The sequence below is a fragment of the Micromys minutus genome (assembly GCF_963924665.1).
Source record: "Micromys minutus genome assembly, chromosome: 28".
Classification (NCBI taxonomy): domain Eukaryota; kingdom Metazoa; phylum Chordata; class Mammalia; order Rodentia; family Muridae; genus Micromys; species Micromys minutus.
This window is the reverse complement of record NC_137963.1, coordinates 17,254,633-17,269,418: the sequence shown is the minus strand read 5'-3', so window position 1 is coordinate 17,269,418 and position 14,786 is coordinate 17,254,633. Positions and strand designations below refer to the sequence as shown.

Below are 14,786 nucleotides of genomic sequence, written 5' to 3'. Positions count from 1 at the left end.
GAGGATTACTCTGGGCCATTGTTTTTGTCAGGCACAGGCTGGATCTCATAGCCTTGGGATGAGTGGAAAGTCTCTGAGTCTGACTTCAGTCATTTCTGTGTCTATAGGGTCTCACATTCTAGTAAGTTCTGTCTTTGTCTACTTTCTCAAAAATGGGTGTTTTGAAAAGTCTCAGAGCCCCTAAGAACTTTATTTTTTGTATCTGAAGAAAAACGATCCACTCTTCCACATGTATGTAAGTGGCTCTGTAAATATTAGCCGCTGCGTTTGTTTGTAGATGCCCTTTGTCCATTTGTTGAGTTTTCCCAACTGTTATCAGTTTGTTAAGAGGATTTCTTTTTTCTACATTTGTTAAAGTGATCTTTTGGGTTTTCTCTTATAGACTGTTAATACCTCGAATTATGTTTGTTTATTTTCTATTTACTTTACTGTCTGCCTTGTACTCCTGGGGTATCTTTTCCTTGGTGACAATGTGTTACCTATTATTGGATTCCTTTTGTTAATGCTGTGTGAGAGGTTTTTACATAAGCATTTGGAAGTAGTCACAATTTATAACTGTTTTACAATACTGTCATCTGTTATACTGGCTGGTTATGTGGGTACACGCTTATGTGGGTACACGCTGGTTATATGGGTACACGCTGGTTATGTGGGTATACGCTGGTTATGTGGGTGCACTCTGGTTATGTGGGTACACGCTGGTTATGTAGGTACACACTGGTTATGTGGGTACACACTGGTGGAAACACTGAAGAAGTGGACGCAAGAGGATGGTGAATTTGAAGTTTGAAGTCAGCTAGGTCATGCCTTTGAGGCTGGAGGGGTTAAGAGTCAGCACTACTCTTGAAGAGAAACCAGAGCTGTTTCTCAGCACCCATATCAGGTGACTCCGGCACCTATAACTCCAGCTTTGGGAGAATCTGATGCCTCTGGCCTCCAAGACACCCTCACTCAACATGCATATACCTACACACAGGCACACACATGTAATTTTCAAAAATCTTCGTAAAATGCCAGAGATAGCATTGTATAGAGACGGGCACAAGTGCAACATGAGGTCAGATGCTAGGTCTGCGGCTTACCCGAGTACATCATTGGTGTGCAGTCCTGTAGATGAAGCTGGGGACAGTAGCAGTGCACGCTTTAGTTCCAGCACTCAGGAGGCAGAAGCAGGGGGTCCAGGGCATCCTGGTCTGTGGACTGAGTCCCAGACATTGAGGGATACACAAAGAGACCCTGTCTCAAAAAACCAGAAAAAAGAAAAAGAAATAGTATTGCTGGGTAGTGGCACACACCTTAAACCCAGCACTCCCAGGGAAAAGAGGCAGATGAACCTCTGAGTTTGAGGTTAGTCTGGTTTACAGGGTGAATTCCAGGACAACAGGGTCTACATGGAGGGAGAAACCCTGTCTTGGGAAAAAAAAGCAAACAAAACAAAACAGAACAAAAAAATCAAACCTATAGATGGTGTTGGGGTTAATGTTAGGACATCTGCTTCTGTGTTTCAGATTTTGAGTTTAATTGTACACAGAATGTCTCTTGCTTACCATACAGGGTGATGTTAAAGCATTAGAGGCTTGTTTACTAGTTTAGGGTAATCATATCTCACACTTAAGCAGACTCTTACAGCCCGGAATCTTGGTTCTCCTGTTTAGTGGTGTGTCATTTGGTAACTGTAAAATGCTGAGTGTCTGTCCTGTCAGCCGTATGAGGTATGGAGAATACGGTGTGGATACACTCTGAGTTTCTGAGGATCACCAGGGCAGATTAAGCACACTGAAGGCCTTTGTGTATCCCTGTCTAGCTTTCCCTCTCACCTGGAGCCTCCACATGCCCTCTGCACTTTCCTTCCCCATCCTCTATCTCTACTTACAGCCCAGCCAGGACTTCAGCCACTGATTCTCACTCCTGCCGGTTAAGGAATGGTTTAGTCCTGTTTTAGTTGTTCATCCTTGGGGCCCTCTGACTGGAACGCGTGGTGTCACTTCAGGAATTTGGAATGGCTGTGATGTGTGGCTCCAGAACCCAAGGCTGCCTGTTCTTGCTGCTTTGCACACTACCTGCTCTCACCGCAAATTCTTCCTGTTCTGTTGTTCTTACTTTTCCTCAAAGACTTTCTTCTTCACTTGCTAAGTTTAGTGCCGCAGTCTCCTGTGAATCTCAATTGTCTTGTTCTCTAGCGCCCAGCAGATTTGATCTTCCCACTCTGACATTTGCCCTACAATGGATCCAAACTTTATTTTCAGCTTTACCTCTAATAATGACGTTTACTAGGTGATGATGTTGAAGAGCAGTCCTCTTGGTTAATGCAAATAGTGCACACGTTTTCTGAAGGACTGAGCAACGAGCCTCCTGTCACGCTGGGAAGAGAATACAGCATAAAGAAATGTCACCACCCCCCTCCCTGCCCCGTTTTTCTGTTCCTTGTTTCTTTATTTGCAGGAATTGTAGCAACAAAGGAAGCTAAGGAACTTTTCTTGAAACTCTATCCTGTGTGGACAGCAGGCCTTCTTACCTTCCCATCCCTGTTGCAGCTTACAAGCACATTTTCCTTTTTTTAATTCCAAATGATTATAGTTGGAAAAAAAACAAAAGAGTTGTGATATGGGACTGTCTCGGGTAGTAACAGTTTCTCCTTCTGGTTGTTTCCCTTTAGGGAAGACACTGCTGATCCTGTAACATGGAGGATTGTCTTCATACCTCATCTGAGAATCTGTCCAAATTGGTCAGCTGGGCCCACAGCCATGGGACCATTTGCAGCCTCATTCCAAACCTGAAGCACTTGCTTTCTGAAGGTTCCCATGGGAACCTGACTGCAATGTGGGGCTGTAGTGCTGGCCACGCGTATCATTGGCCATTGACGGCCACTTGCAGAGCTGGGTCCCAAGAGAGGGTTTGTTTCCAGGACAACCGAAGTTTTAATTCTGATAGTCCCAGTATAATTGGGGTGCCTTCTGAGACACAGACTAGCCCTGTGGAGAGGTACCCTGGGAGACCTGTGAAGGCAAAGCTGGACTGTAACCGGACCAGAGACTCTTGTGACTTCTCTTACTGCAGTGAGCCCTCTGAACTGGATGAAGCTGTCGAGGAGTATGAAGATGAGAACACGCTGTTTGACATGGTTTGCGAATCTTCTGTTACAGATGAGGACAGTGACTTTGAACCCCAAACCCAGAGGCCTCAAAGCATTACTCGCAAAAGGCCAGGAATAGTCCCATCTTCCATCCATTCAAGTTCCCAGGGACAGATGGTGGATGAATGTAGTAATGATGTCATCATCAAGAAAATCAAGCAAGAGATTCCAGAAGATTACTACATTGTGGCAAATGCAGAGCTGACTGGAGGAGTGGATGGGCCAGCCCTTTCATTGACACAGATGGCAAAACCCAAAGCCCAGACTCACGCTGGCCCCTCCTGTATAGGGTCCGCTAAACTGATTTCCCACGTCACATCCGCCATCAACACGGAATTAGACCCACACGTTATGTCAGCATCCCCTTCTGTGATCTCCAGACCGATCATCTCAAAGACTGCTAGAGTATCTCTGGCTTCACCAAACAGAGGACCCCCTGGTGCCCATGGCACTGCCCACCAGGTGACCATGCAGATGCCTGTGAGCACGTCACATCCTAACAAACAGATCAGTATCCCTTTGTCTGCCCTGCAGCTGCCTGGACAGGATGAGCAAGTTGCTTCGGAGGAGTTCCTGCCCCATTTGCCTAGCCAGGGCTCATCTTGTGAGGTAGCCCTTTCTCCCTCTGTTAACACAGAGCCTGAAGTGAGTTCCAGTCAACAGCAGCCCCCTGTTGCTCCAACCATAACCACTGAAGCCACTGCACAGTGCATTCCAGGTATGGAACGCAAGGTGACCGACCGTAAGTCCCTCATCCGCCTACCTAAGACTTCTGCGCCGTCAGCACTTTTTAAAACAGTTGGTTTAGTTAGCTGAGGTATAGTCGTTTTCATTCTTAGGAAGACAAACAATGAAATAAATGACATGTAAGGAAATCTATGAAGGAACGCCATTCAGCTGATGCACCTTAGAGCTAAGATGGCAACTGTAAGCTTGTACTGTTGATGGTCAGACTTAAGGTTCATATCCAACGCCAGCTGAACTTTATATAGTAAATTTAGTTTTGGAAAAAAATTCTTCTACTAGTATCAAGGTAGTTAAGCCAGCTGATATTGAATAAGGTATATGATATTTGAACCAATTTCTTATTGCCGTTCATTTTAGTTAGTGTGATGATGTAAACTGATATTTTTCTAAAAAAGCAACAGGTAACTTTCTTAAAACAAGCACTTGATCCTGTCTTAAAAGTTAAAGGAATCAGATAACATACATTCGGGAGTGGGCCAGTTTAGCTCAATGCATTCTTGTTGACAGACGCGTGGAATTCTCGTGACTGCTCCCTGTGCAGTTCTAATTCTGAAGCTCTTTAGTTTAGACATCCATTGTTTGTTTGAACCAGGACACAAAGGGGTTTGATGCCTACACTTTGGGGTCCACAACTCAAATCTAAAAGGACAGACACAGGCCCTTTTGTGGACAAAGGGTGAGCAGGCACAGAGAATATCGAGAGCAGGACACTGTAGCACAGTCAGTCCTTTCCAGAGGAGCCAGTGTGGGGAACAACTTCCTAGAGTTAAGCTGCTTTTACGTTTTACACATTGACAGTTTCAGTGGGAACTTAGCACCTTTCTATTACAGTCCCGCAGGCAGTGGTGGCCCCTGCTAAGTGTCATCTCATGTTGTCTAGTTGCTTTGAAAAGTATGCTAGTTGGAAAATCATAGATGCTAATTTGGTTGTTTTTCTTAATAGTTTTATTAAAATGTGATTTACATTTTATAAAAGACACCCTTTTCTTTTGGGTGTTTCTGTGCGTGTGTATATGTGTACCAAGGAGGTCAGACATGAACGTCGGTTTGTGAATCATCCGTGTGGGTACTGGGAACTGAACCTTCGCAAGAGCCACCTCTGACACTCAAGGGCTCTTTAAAGTGCTGTGCGCCACAGAAGCCCCTGTTCAATAGCAGTCACTCTCTCCTCTCAGTACTTTCTGTGACGGACGTTACTTAGTCTATATATTCCATATAAACTATACTTTTCTGACTACTTTCTTTGAGTTAGTGTGGTATTTTCAGGATCAATTAGTCCATATTAGATCATTTTTATTGCCAAATAACATTTTACTATAAATATGTCATACTTTATTTTTCTTTAACTGATGCTCAGACATTTGGGCCATTTCCACCTTTGGTCTGTTTGCTAATGTGAACATTTATATGCAAGTCATTATGTGTGCATTTGCGGTGGTTTTTGTGGGCATGGTAAAGCCTGTAATTAGACCTCAGGGTAGGGCTGCTGGGCCTGTGTCACTGTGTTTCAGGTTTTCCAGAAGCCACTAAATCTACTTTTTTACATGTTTGATTTAAAGTCTGAGCACTAGTGCACAAGTTCCTGTTGCTATGGATGTCACCAACACATTATTTCCTGTGTTTGAAAAATTGTTCCTTTACTCCCAACACACAGGAGGCAGAGGCAGGCAAATCTTTGTGAATTTGAGGCTAACCCTGGTCTACATAGCAAGTTCTAAGCCACCCAGGGCAAGACCCTATCTTAAAATGCTCAAACAAGAACGTGCTATGTTATTGTGCCTGTGTTATTCTAATAACTAATGATATTGAGTATTTTTTGTGTTCTTATTGGTCACCCACACATTATATATTTTCATATTCTTTTGAAAATTTATCAGGTTCTTTGCTCATTTTAAAGTTCAGTTCTCTTTTCTGCTTGAGTTGTAGAGTTCTCTGTATTGTGGGTGTAAGTCCCTTACATGGTTTGCAGGTGTTGGCTCACACGCTCACCCATCCGTTCGTTCATCTGTGCTCATTCATAGTCCTCCCTCACCTCCGCTCCCCTTGTCCCTCCCACTTCTCATCGCAAAGTCTTGAACTTCTATCTTCTTTCCTTCACCCCCCAAGGGCTAGAATTACAGGCAAGGCCATGCCCAATTATGCTTTCTTTCTCTAAAGTACTTTATACTTTAATTACTGTATAATCCTGTGGACTTATGCCAGTCTTCATAGTGCAGGACCGTGTTTATCAGGCAGCAAACATCTTTACACTGGGGAGTAGCAGTTTTAATATGTGGAGGGTATATGTAATACTTTTCAGTTAAAAGGTTGGTTTATCCCCTTATTCTTTTAACTAGGAGACAACCTGGCAGAATTTTCTATGTTCTCAAACTGAATTTAATGAAACAGTTCCGAGATAGATTTTCGAGTCGTCTGGTGTGTTCACCAGTGTTCTAAGTCTGCTGCTTGCATCCGTACTAACCTGTGAAGCAGGTCATGGATGACATTTCAGTGTCATCGTGTAATCATTTGGGAGAGACATTCAACCTATTTGAAGAAGATGTGGTTTTGTTTTGTATTGTTTTTCGAGACAGGGTTTCTCTGTGTAGCCCTGACTAGCTTTGAACTCACTCTAGAGACTTTGCTGGCCTCAAATTTACAAGATATCTACCTTCTTCTGCCTTCCCAGTGCTGGGATTAAGGGTGCGGGCCACCAGCACCACAGCCCAGCAAAGAAGTGATTTTAAATCTTTCTTTAGTACACATGTTACCTTAGGGCGCTCTCTCTCTCTCTCTCTCTCTCTCTCTCTCTCTCTCTCTCTCTCTCTCTCTAATTAAAATTGCACCTCTTACCTCAGCTATAAAAATTAGGCATGACCAAAGATAGCATATAATGCATCTGATCTGTACATGACTCTTACAAGGAGAATTTGACAAGGAGAATTTGTTTGACCTAGAGTAGAATGTTCAAGGGCACTCTGAAGAACTAAGGTGGTTCTCATGTTCTGGCCCACCATTCTGAGGAAAGATACCAAATTTCAGTATGGTGTTGGCTTCAGAGAAACTGGACTGGAAACAGCAGTGAGATTAATCAAAACCCAATTAACACTTCTGTTTTGGGGAGAGTTACATAAACTTAACATAATTCTTCACCTTTGCTTCCTAGAACCTAACCTAGGTTCCATATTCTAAATTTTAAATTTTAACTTACTTGCCTATGTTTGTGTATTTATTTATCCTTGATCACTCACACACACACACACACACACACACACACACACACGACTCATGGAGTCAGCCTAAAACAAAGAGAAGTTATTTCGTTTTTAGTGGTGTTGTGGTCCATTAAGAGTAAACTAAGAGTCACCACGGATATGTAGGTGTGGCTTTGAGGAAGTCAGAGCCCTTCTGTTAGTGCTATTTCATCTCTCCACACCTCTGCCTGTCCTGTGAGTGTGCATTGTACCCACCCGAAGACGGCCCTGTGAGTTTGTCTCTGTGTCTCTCCTAACCTAGGGCTTCACTCTCAGCTTTATTGAACAGCCTTATTGAACAGCACAGGAGACATTAACAGGGAAAGAATGAGGGATACTTTACAAAACCATTAACAGATTTTTACATGGAATTACATCACTGACCCCAGCTGATCCAGATAACAAATAGTTTTACCAACGTCATTGTTTATCAGGCAATATCCACTTGTTAGGTTTATCATTTATGGTTGATACTCATTTTATAAGATGATGTTCAGTCTCTGTTTTTGCTGTTTCCCTCAAATGATTATCAAAACACACAGGTATTATTCTAGGAGCAAGGGGGTGTGTGCCTTTTAATTCCAGCTCCAAGGGGAGGCAGATCTCTGGCCAGCCTGGTCTACATAATGAGCTATAGGAGAGAGACCCTCACCCACCCCCCAAAAATTACAGCTATGCACTAACTTAGTTTGTAAAGGTTGGTTACATAAAAAAATCCAGGATAAGTAGAGTTGGTTTTCCAGAGAGGGCTGAGGAAGAAAAACCCACTCTGAAGTTGATGATATCATCCATTGGCTGCGGGTGGGGACTGACGTAAGAGAGAGCCAGGTGCAGACCAGCATCGCCTCTTCTCCGCTCCGTGTTCTGCAAGCAGTTCCCACAGGCTCCCATTGTCAAGGAGCCGCCCAGGACCATGTCCTCCGCAGCATAATGGACTATATATCCCAAACTCAAGCCAAAGTAAACTTCACTGAAGTTGTTTTTGCCAGGTATTTGGTCATAACAGTAAGAAAGGTAACGTATTTCCTTTAAGGTTCCCTTTTCTATTTACAAAATAATTTTTATGAGTGTGTGTGCTCTAAGGCTACAAACGTGTGTAACATGCTACTATAATGAGTAGTGGGGATAATTGTGCTGTGGCAGGTGCTTCTGAGTCTGAGCATAGCTAAAAATAAAAAAGGACCATGAAAATACAATAGATAAAAAATACATGTGTGTCTTTTTAGATCACACGCTGGGCATGCAGTTTGTAGGACCCATCGTTGTTTTGGGTGAGTGAGTAAGGAGCCAAGCAGTAGCTTTTGGGGGAGTGCGTCTCAGATACATTTATTGATGCCATATTGTAAGTAGTACTTAGATATTCTGTGTTCCCATCTAACACAGTTTGCCTAAGCTTGGCTGACACGACTCATTTTGTCAGGGAGCCATGGGCAGGTGCAGGATGGGCTAATGTGGGTGTCTCTTGCTTGGTTTTTAATGAAACTATCTGAGTTTAGTTAATGGTGTATGTCCTTTATCAGCACTCCAGATTTTATGAAGGCCATTAACCTGATTCCTACCCAAATTTTCTGGGAAAACTGGGTCTAGGAGGCTTTGAAGTATGTCAGTAGGACGGAGGCCGCAGCAGTTGACGACCGTGCAGTGCCCCGTGTTTCGTTCCCTTTAAAACTGTCTTCAGTGCAAATGTAACCTTAGCTTGCAGGGTTAAACCTGAGAGTCCCGAGGAGAAAAGACCAAATCCACTATTGAATTAAAGCAAGCTGCTTTTTGAGGTGCACCTGGGACTGCTTCAGGATTTGAGAGAGCAGTCCCTGCTGGCCTCTTGAAGTCCCTTTTATAGAAGGCATAGGTGTTGGCTGTTACACGTTGTTAGAAAGAGACAATGAAAAGAGAAGGAACAAACCAAGTATAAGCATCTTGTGAATGGACCCCAAGCAGTTTACACCAGATCAAAGACTCAGGAACACTTCTTAATTACAAATGGAAGCCTTTACTTGTAGGGACTTAACACAGGACAAACAGGAGCTTATTCTTAACCTTCTGCACACAGAACCCTTAACCGACAAAGTCTACTGTTTCTCCTTTGGTTTCCCATCAACCTGCAAGGAATATTGTTTCTGTTTTGGTCTCACAACTGTTAAGGTGTTTTTTTTTTTTTTTTTCTTCCCAGCTTCAAAATTTAGAAAAAAAATTTAAGCTTTCTTACTCTTATAATAACATAACATTTACCTTTAAAACAATTTGTTGTAGAAAGATAAAAACATTTTCTTTCGTTAAATTTTTATTATCTTCAGTCTGAAGGGTTTTTTTTCCCTCTTTTTTTTTAGGCATTTCAAGCTAGTTTAGTTAAAAACCAAGAAATAAACAGCCACATTAGCAGAGGCTTTTACAGTCAGAATCCTTAATTTCACTGTCTTTCTCCACACCTTGTCTCTTTGGAAGATCTTCAGGCCACAAGAGGTGGGGTTCTGCCTCCTGAGACAGGTTTGGTACCTGTTAAAGGACCTTCCTAAGGCTGTTATTATTGTGTGTATGTGTAGCTGTATATTAACTGGTTAGAGAGTTGTAGTTAGCATATAAAGGGATACACTCAGTCACCTCCAAGTGCTGTGCTGTGTACAGACATGTGCTGTACCCCAGGGTCTGCATGCACCGCCTCACCTCACAGGCATCCGTGGTGCTGTGAGGTATGATGACCTCTAAGCAAGAAAAAGTTTCCTGTTGTGTGGAAATCGTGAGATCGCTGTTACATGCAGCCTGTCATTGGCTGAAGGGTTGACATGTCAAACATGTGCTATAATAGCCCAGTCTGTCATGTCTGTTCAAAATATATTGGGACCTAATTTTGTTGGTGCTCTCTGAGGAAGTATAGATTTTCTTAAACTTTCTTGTGATAACACTTCTTTCATTCTTATCTGTTTAATCTGACATCTTTTTCTTGGCATTGTATTCAGATAGTCCTTTCCCTATCTTGAGATCAGATAGTTAGGTATCTCAGTGATAAAGCATTTAACTGATCCCAGGCATTTGCAATGATAAAAGAAAAAAATGTTTAAATGGTTATCTGGGGCTGGAGAGATGGCTCAGCAGTTAAGAACAGTTGTTGCTCTTGTTGAATAGGACGCACGTCTCAGCACACACATGGTGGCTCACAACTGTGCCAACTTCTGCATACACACAGCTAAAACACACACGCTTAAAAAAAGAAAATGAAGTAATTTTTAATTATCTGTCTTTTCCTCTGTTTCTTCTATGTCCCCCCTTCCTTCGCTCTCTTTTTGACATTTAAAACTCTAAAGTAACATATATTGGGGGTGAGATTTGATGTCATTTTCTGTAAGGTTCTAGAATAATTTATTGAATAGTTTCCATTTTCAGTGAATTAATGTATCACATTTTTGTTTACAATTGAATCTGTTTCTAGTTTTTCCTTTCATTTTTCTCCATTTTTTGTATAATTCTTACCTTATGGTTTTGTTATGAAACAAAATATGTTCAGAAGGAAGTGCCAAAATCTCAATTGTTCGCTGTCCTTTTTGAAAAATTACTGATGCAAAATTGAGTTTAATGAGCTTCTAAAAATTAATAAAGGTATATGTTGCTTCCTGTTATTTGGTTCGTGATGACACAATAATTAATGGTTTCTTTTGTCAGAAATAGAAACTGAGTTAAACCAGAGGAAAAAAATTAATTGCTGTATAGATCTTCAGGCAAGCATTTCTTCAGGGCGCGGGTGCCATCTAGTTTCTGCTGTCTTCAGCCTGGGCTTCCTTAGTACAGTATTGCTTCATCTCCGTTCCTTATTTACATGTGGAGTGAAGGTAGCTGCTGTCATGACCGTCAGTGGATAGAACCACGTCTCAGCATAAGTAATAACCCCTGATCCAGTCTTAGGAGATCAGGCCTCTACCCCAGAAATAATCGTAAGTCCTTGGTTAGCTACATAGCTGGAGAGAGGAGTCCGGATGAAGTATCCAGGACAAGAATGTTCTTGGAAGTTCTGTACTTGAGACAGGCACAGACAGCTACTGTGTGCAGTGAGTGTGAGATGTTTTATATAGGCAGAAAAGGTGATTCCTTTAGAGACATTGGCATGTACTTGAACAGTGTGCTAAGATAGAGATGTGTAAAATGTGTACACTTAAGTGTACACATACATGCATATACATATACATGTACTCTTCTTTTATGTTGCCATATTTCTCTGTTTGTGCATCTTCATAAGCAAGGTTCTGTTACCCTTGCTTATATTTTCTTACAGGAAAGTCTGAAACATAAGCGTTGAAAGATATGAGAGACCGTCAACAAATTCAGGTCTTTTTACCACCATCTCCCCTGTGAAAGAGCACTTGTCTGAGAACTATGTAGCAGGCAGCCTGGCTGGACAGAATTTAGAATAAGATAATTTTTAATCGATGCTAAATGCAAAATTGTAAGGTGAGGCCTGAGCTCCAGGGAACACTCAGTCGCCCAGTACTTCTGCCGGTATTGGTGTTTCTGTGTCTGCCTTGGCGCCTTCTGCTTGCCCGCTTGCTCGCTTCAGCACTCCTTAGGAAGTGAAGCCGATTGTGATTGTCGCCTAACTGTTGCTTTCTCTCCCTCTTTTGTCTCCGGGTGATGCCCATTTCTTGTCCACAGGTTAGGCTGTTAGATTATACCCCCCCAAAAGAGTTAAAGAACTCATTTTTCTGAGAATCCTTTTTAAAAGGAGCTAGACTTCATAAAGATTATCAGGAGCAAGAAAGCCGAGTGTGTCTTCGTTTCCCCCACCTCTAACCCCCACTTCAAAATCCCTGTCTGTGGGGGTACTGCCATTTAAAGGGGCAGACAGACCACCATTTCCGTGCATAAGATGTAGTGAAATGCAGTGTGGAACAGCTGATTTCAGGAACATGTGGAAGAGCATTGCAAACTGACCGTGAGCAGAGATGGTCAGACCGCAGCCTTGTGGAGAGTACGGAAGGAGACAAGGAGTTGAGTGTGGCTTGAGAACAGATTCGAGGGAGGGGGAGGCTGGTGCCAAAAGACAAGCTGGGGTCGGGTGTGAAAGCTGCGAGTATGATGTCATAGTGCCCAGACAGTTCATCGTCTTAGAAGAACATGCTTTATCCGTGTTAGTGAGCAGGTAAGAGTGACTGCTCACACACAGCAAGCTGAAGGCATTTGGAGAGACAGTTGGAGGGGACAGACCATTGTCAAGGGCAGAGAAGAGAGTAGAGGCCTCTGGGGATCCTTGTAAACTACACACTCCCTGTTTAAAGTCACAGCACAAAAGTTTCCAGAACACAGAAATCCTCAGTAAAGCCATGAGCCAGTTCCCTGGTAGACATGGCTCTAAGGCTAGAACCGTTCATTCACCTGCTAATTAAGCAAATGCCCACTGCGAGGCTCAGGAGGCCACAGTCCGTCAGATGACACTGGCAGCAGTGGAAATGACCCTTCCTGGACCCCCTCAAGGTAACCTGGGTTGTTCTGAGCTCCAGTTGTGGCTACGCTTGTGATCCCAACACTTGGGAGGCTGAATTTAGCAGGATGACTTAGCACCATGTGGGATACATGTCAAACTGCAGTCTCAATAAATAAACAAACAAATAAACAAACAAATAAAAGTTTTTTAGAGAACAAACTTGGTTCCAAATAATTGCTAAAGCATGCTGTTTTTAATCAAATTGAAAGACTTTGTAAAACTAAATTGGTTGCCCTTAGCACATCTATTAGAACTGTTTTAGGGTGATTTATGACCAAGAGGGAGTGGCTAGAATGGGCAATTAGCTGCTCTGATAAATGAAAGCTAAGTCTTTCTTAGCCAGCCCTCATAATTTATTCAGAACACTTTCTCCTCTGCTACAAATTAGCCTGGGTACATTAAAATTGTGAATTTATTTTTGCAGACAACTGGTAACCTGGCTCTAAGACTTCAAAATAATATCATTTACAGTGTAGCCCTGGATGGCCTGGAACTCAAGAAATCCTCCTGCCTTTGCCTCCGAGTGCTAGGATTAAAGACACTCACCACCATGTTTCATAGGGGTTATCATTAAGTCACAGTGACATGGGTTGAAATTAATCTTTTTGGTTTTGTAGCTGCATTCTTAATTCAGTAAAAAGCAATTTTAATCTTTTTCAGTTATTTTATTTTATGGCCAGATATATATCTATGTGTGCCTGGTGCCCAGGAAGGCCAGAATATCGACTATCAGTGCCCGTGGTCACACTGGAGTCACATGGTTGTGACCACCGTGTGGGTGTTGGCGATCCAATCCAAGTCCTTTGCAAGAGTGACCACTGCTTTTAACCGCTGAGCCATCTCTCTAGCTTCTAAAAAGCAACTTTTAATGCTGCAGTTTACATACTATATCTGACATTTTATAGCTTTAAAGACTTCTTTTACAGGGTCTCACTATGTAGCTCTGGGCAGTCCTGCAACTCACTATGTAGATGAGGCCCTGGAAGAGATGGAGACGTATAACCGGCAAGCTCTGGAAATGAGGATGATGGAGGTAACTCATGTACATAAAATTGACCTGTCCACATCCGGGGATTGCGCCTCTCTCACCGCTGGCCAGTGTCTGAACTCCTTTCCTCTTGCTTCCCCCACACCCTAATTTTTTTTCTGGCTCTTTTGATTTTCTTTAAATCTTTATCCTTTAAGAATTTCATCCATGTTTATGAGCTATATTTTTTATTTTACATACATGTGTATTTGTAAATATGTCTTTGCATCTATGGAGGATTATGGAACAGGATTATGAATGTCTGTGAGCCACCATGGGGGTGCTAGGAATCGAACCTGAGTGGGTGCTCTGAAAGATCAGTAGCGCTTTTAACCACTGAGCCATCTTCCCAGCCCTACAGTGTATATTTTATTACCCCAGCTTTCCCACCTGACCCTCCTGGACTCTCCCGCATGTCTGCCTCCCAGCTTCATGTCCTCCTTTTGCTGTCATCAACTTGTCAGTTCAGTCAGTGCTGTGCATGCACGCACGCGCACACACACTCACACACAGACACGAGCATGTGCATGCACACACACACACTCATACACGCACACACATACATGCACACGCACATGCACATACAGACACATGCACAAACACGTGCGCGCATGTACTCACAGACACACGCACGCACACACACACTCACAGACACGAGCACATGCATGCACATACACGCACATACACATACACACATACATGCACACATGAATACATGGACACGCACATACAGACACACACAAACACACACGTGTGCGCACATACTCACACACAGACACAGGCACACAGGCCTGATGCTTGTTTCTGTCTTTTGGCTCTAATGGGACGTCTCAGTTGTGAACACTCAGGTTCGGGTTTTCATGTGGACAGATGTTTCCAGTTCTCTCAGCCTGGGCCTTAGGGGTGAGCCTGGCGTGTCACACAGCACCTCTGTGCTGCCGTCGGGAGGACTGCTGAGGGGTTTCCGTACATGCGTGTGCCATTCCGCTTCCCATCAGCATATGGCTCTAACGTCCAGATCCTTGCTAACATATGTTGCATTTTGCCTTTAATGATAACTAAATCAAAGCTGGATGGGAAGTGGTGTGCCTCATTGTGGTTTGAGTTTGCACTTCTGTGATGGATGATGATCATGAGCGTATTTTCATTGTGTGGCCGTATTTAATATGATAATTTTAA

General features: G+C 42.9%; 1 protein-coding gene across 2 annotated transcripts in view; it reads left to right on the top strand.

Moving 5' to 3' along the window:
• Positions 1-2,680: 2,680 nt before the first annotated feature.
• Positions 2,681-14,786, top strand: part of KIAA1958 — a gene marked incomplete at its 5' end in the record, with an annotated part of 54,225 nt that continues 42,119 nt past the window's right edge. For both annotated transcript variants that reach the window (XM_080940269.1, XM_080940268.1), the window contains one exon: positions 2,681-3,851. In XM_080940269.1, coding sequence (XP_080796395.1) covers positions 2,681-3,851 — 1,171 coding nt within the window. The remainder of the gene's footprint in view (positions 3,852-14,786) is intronic.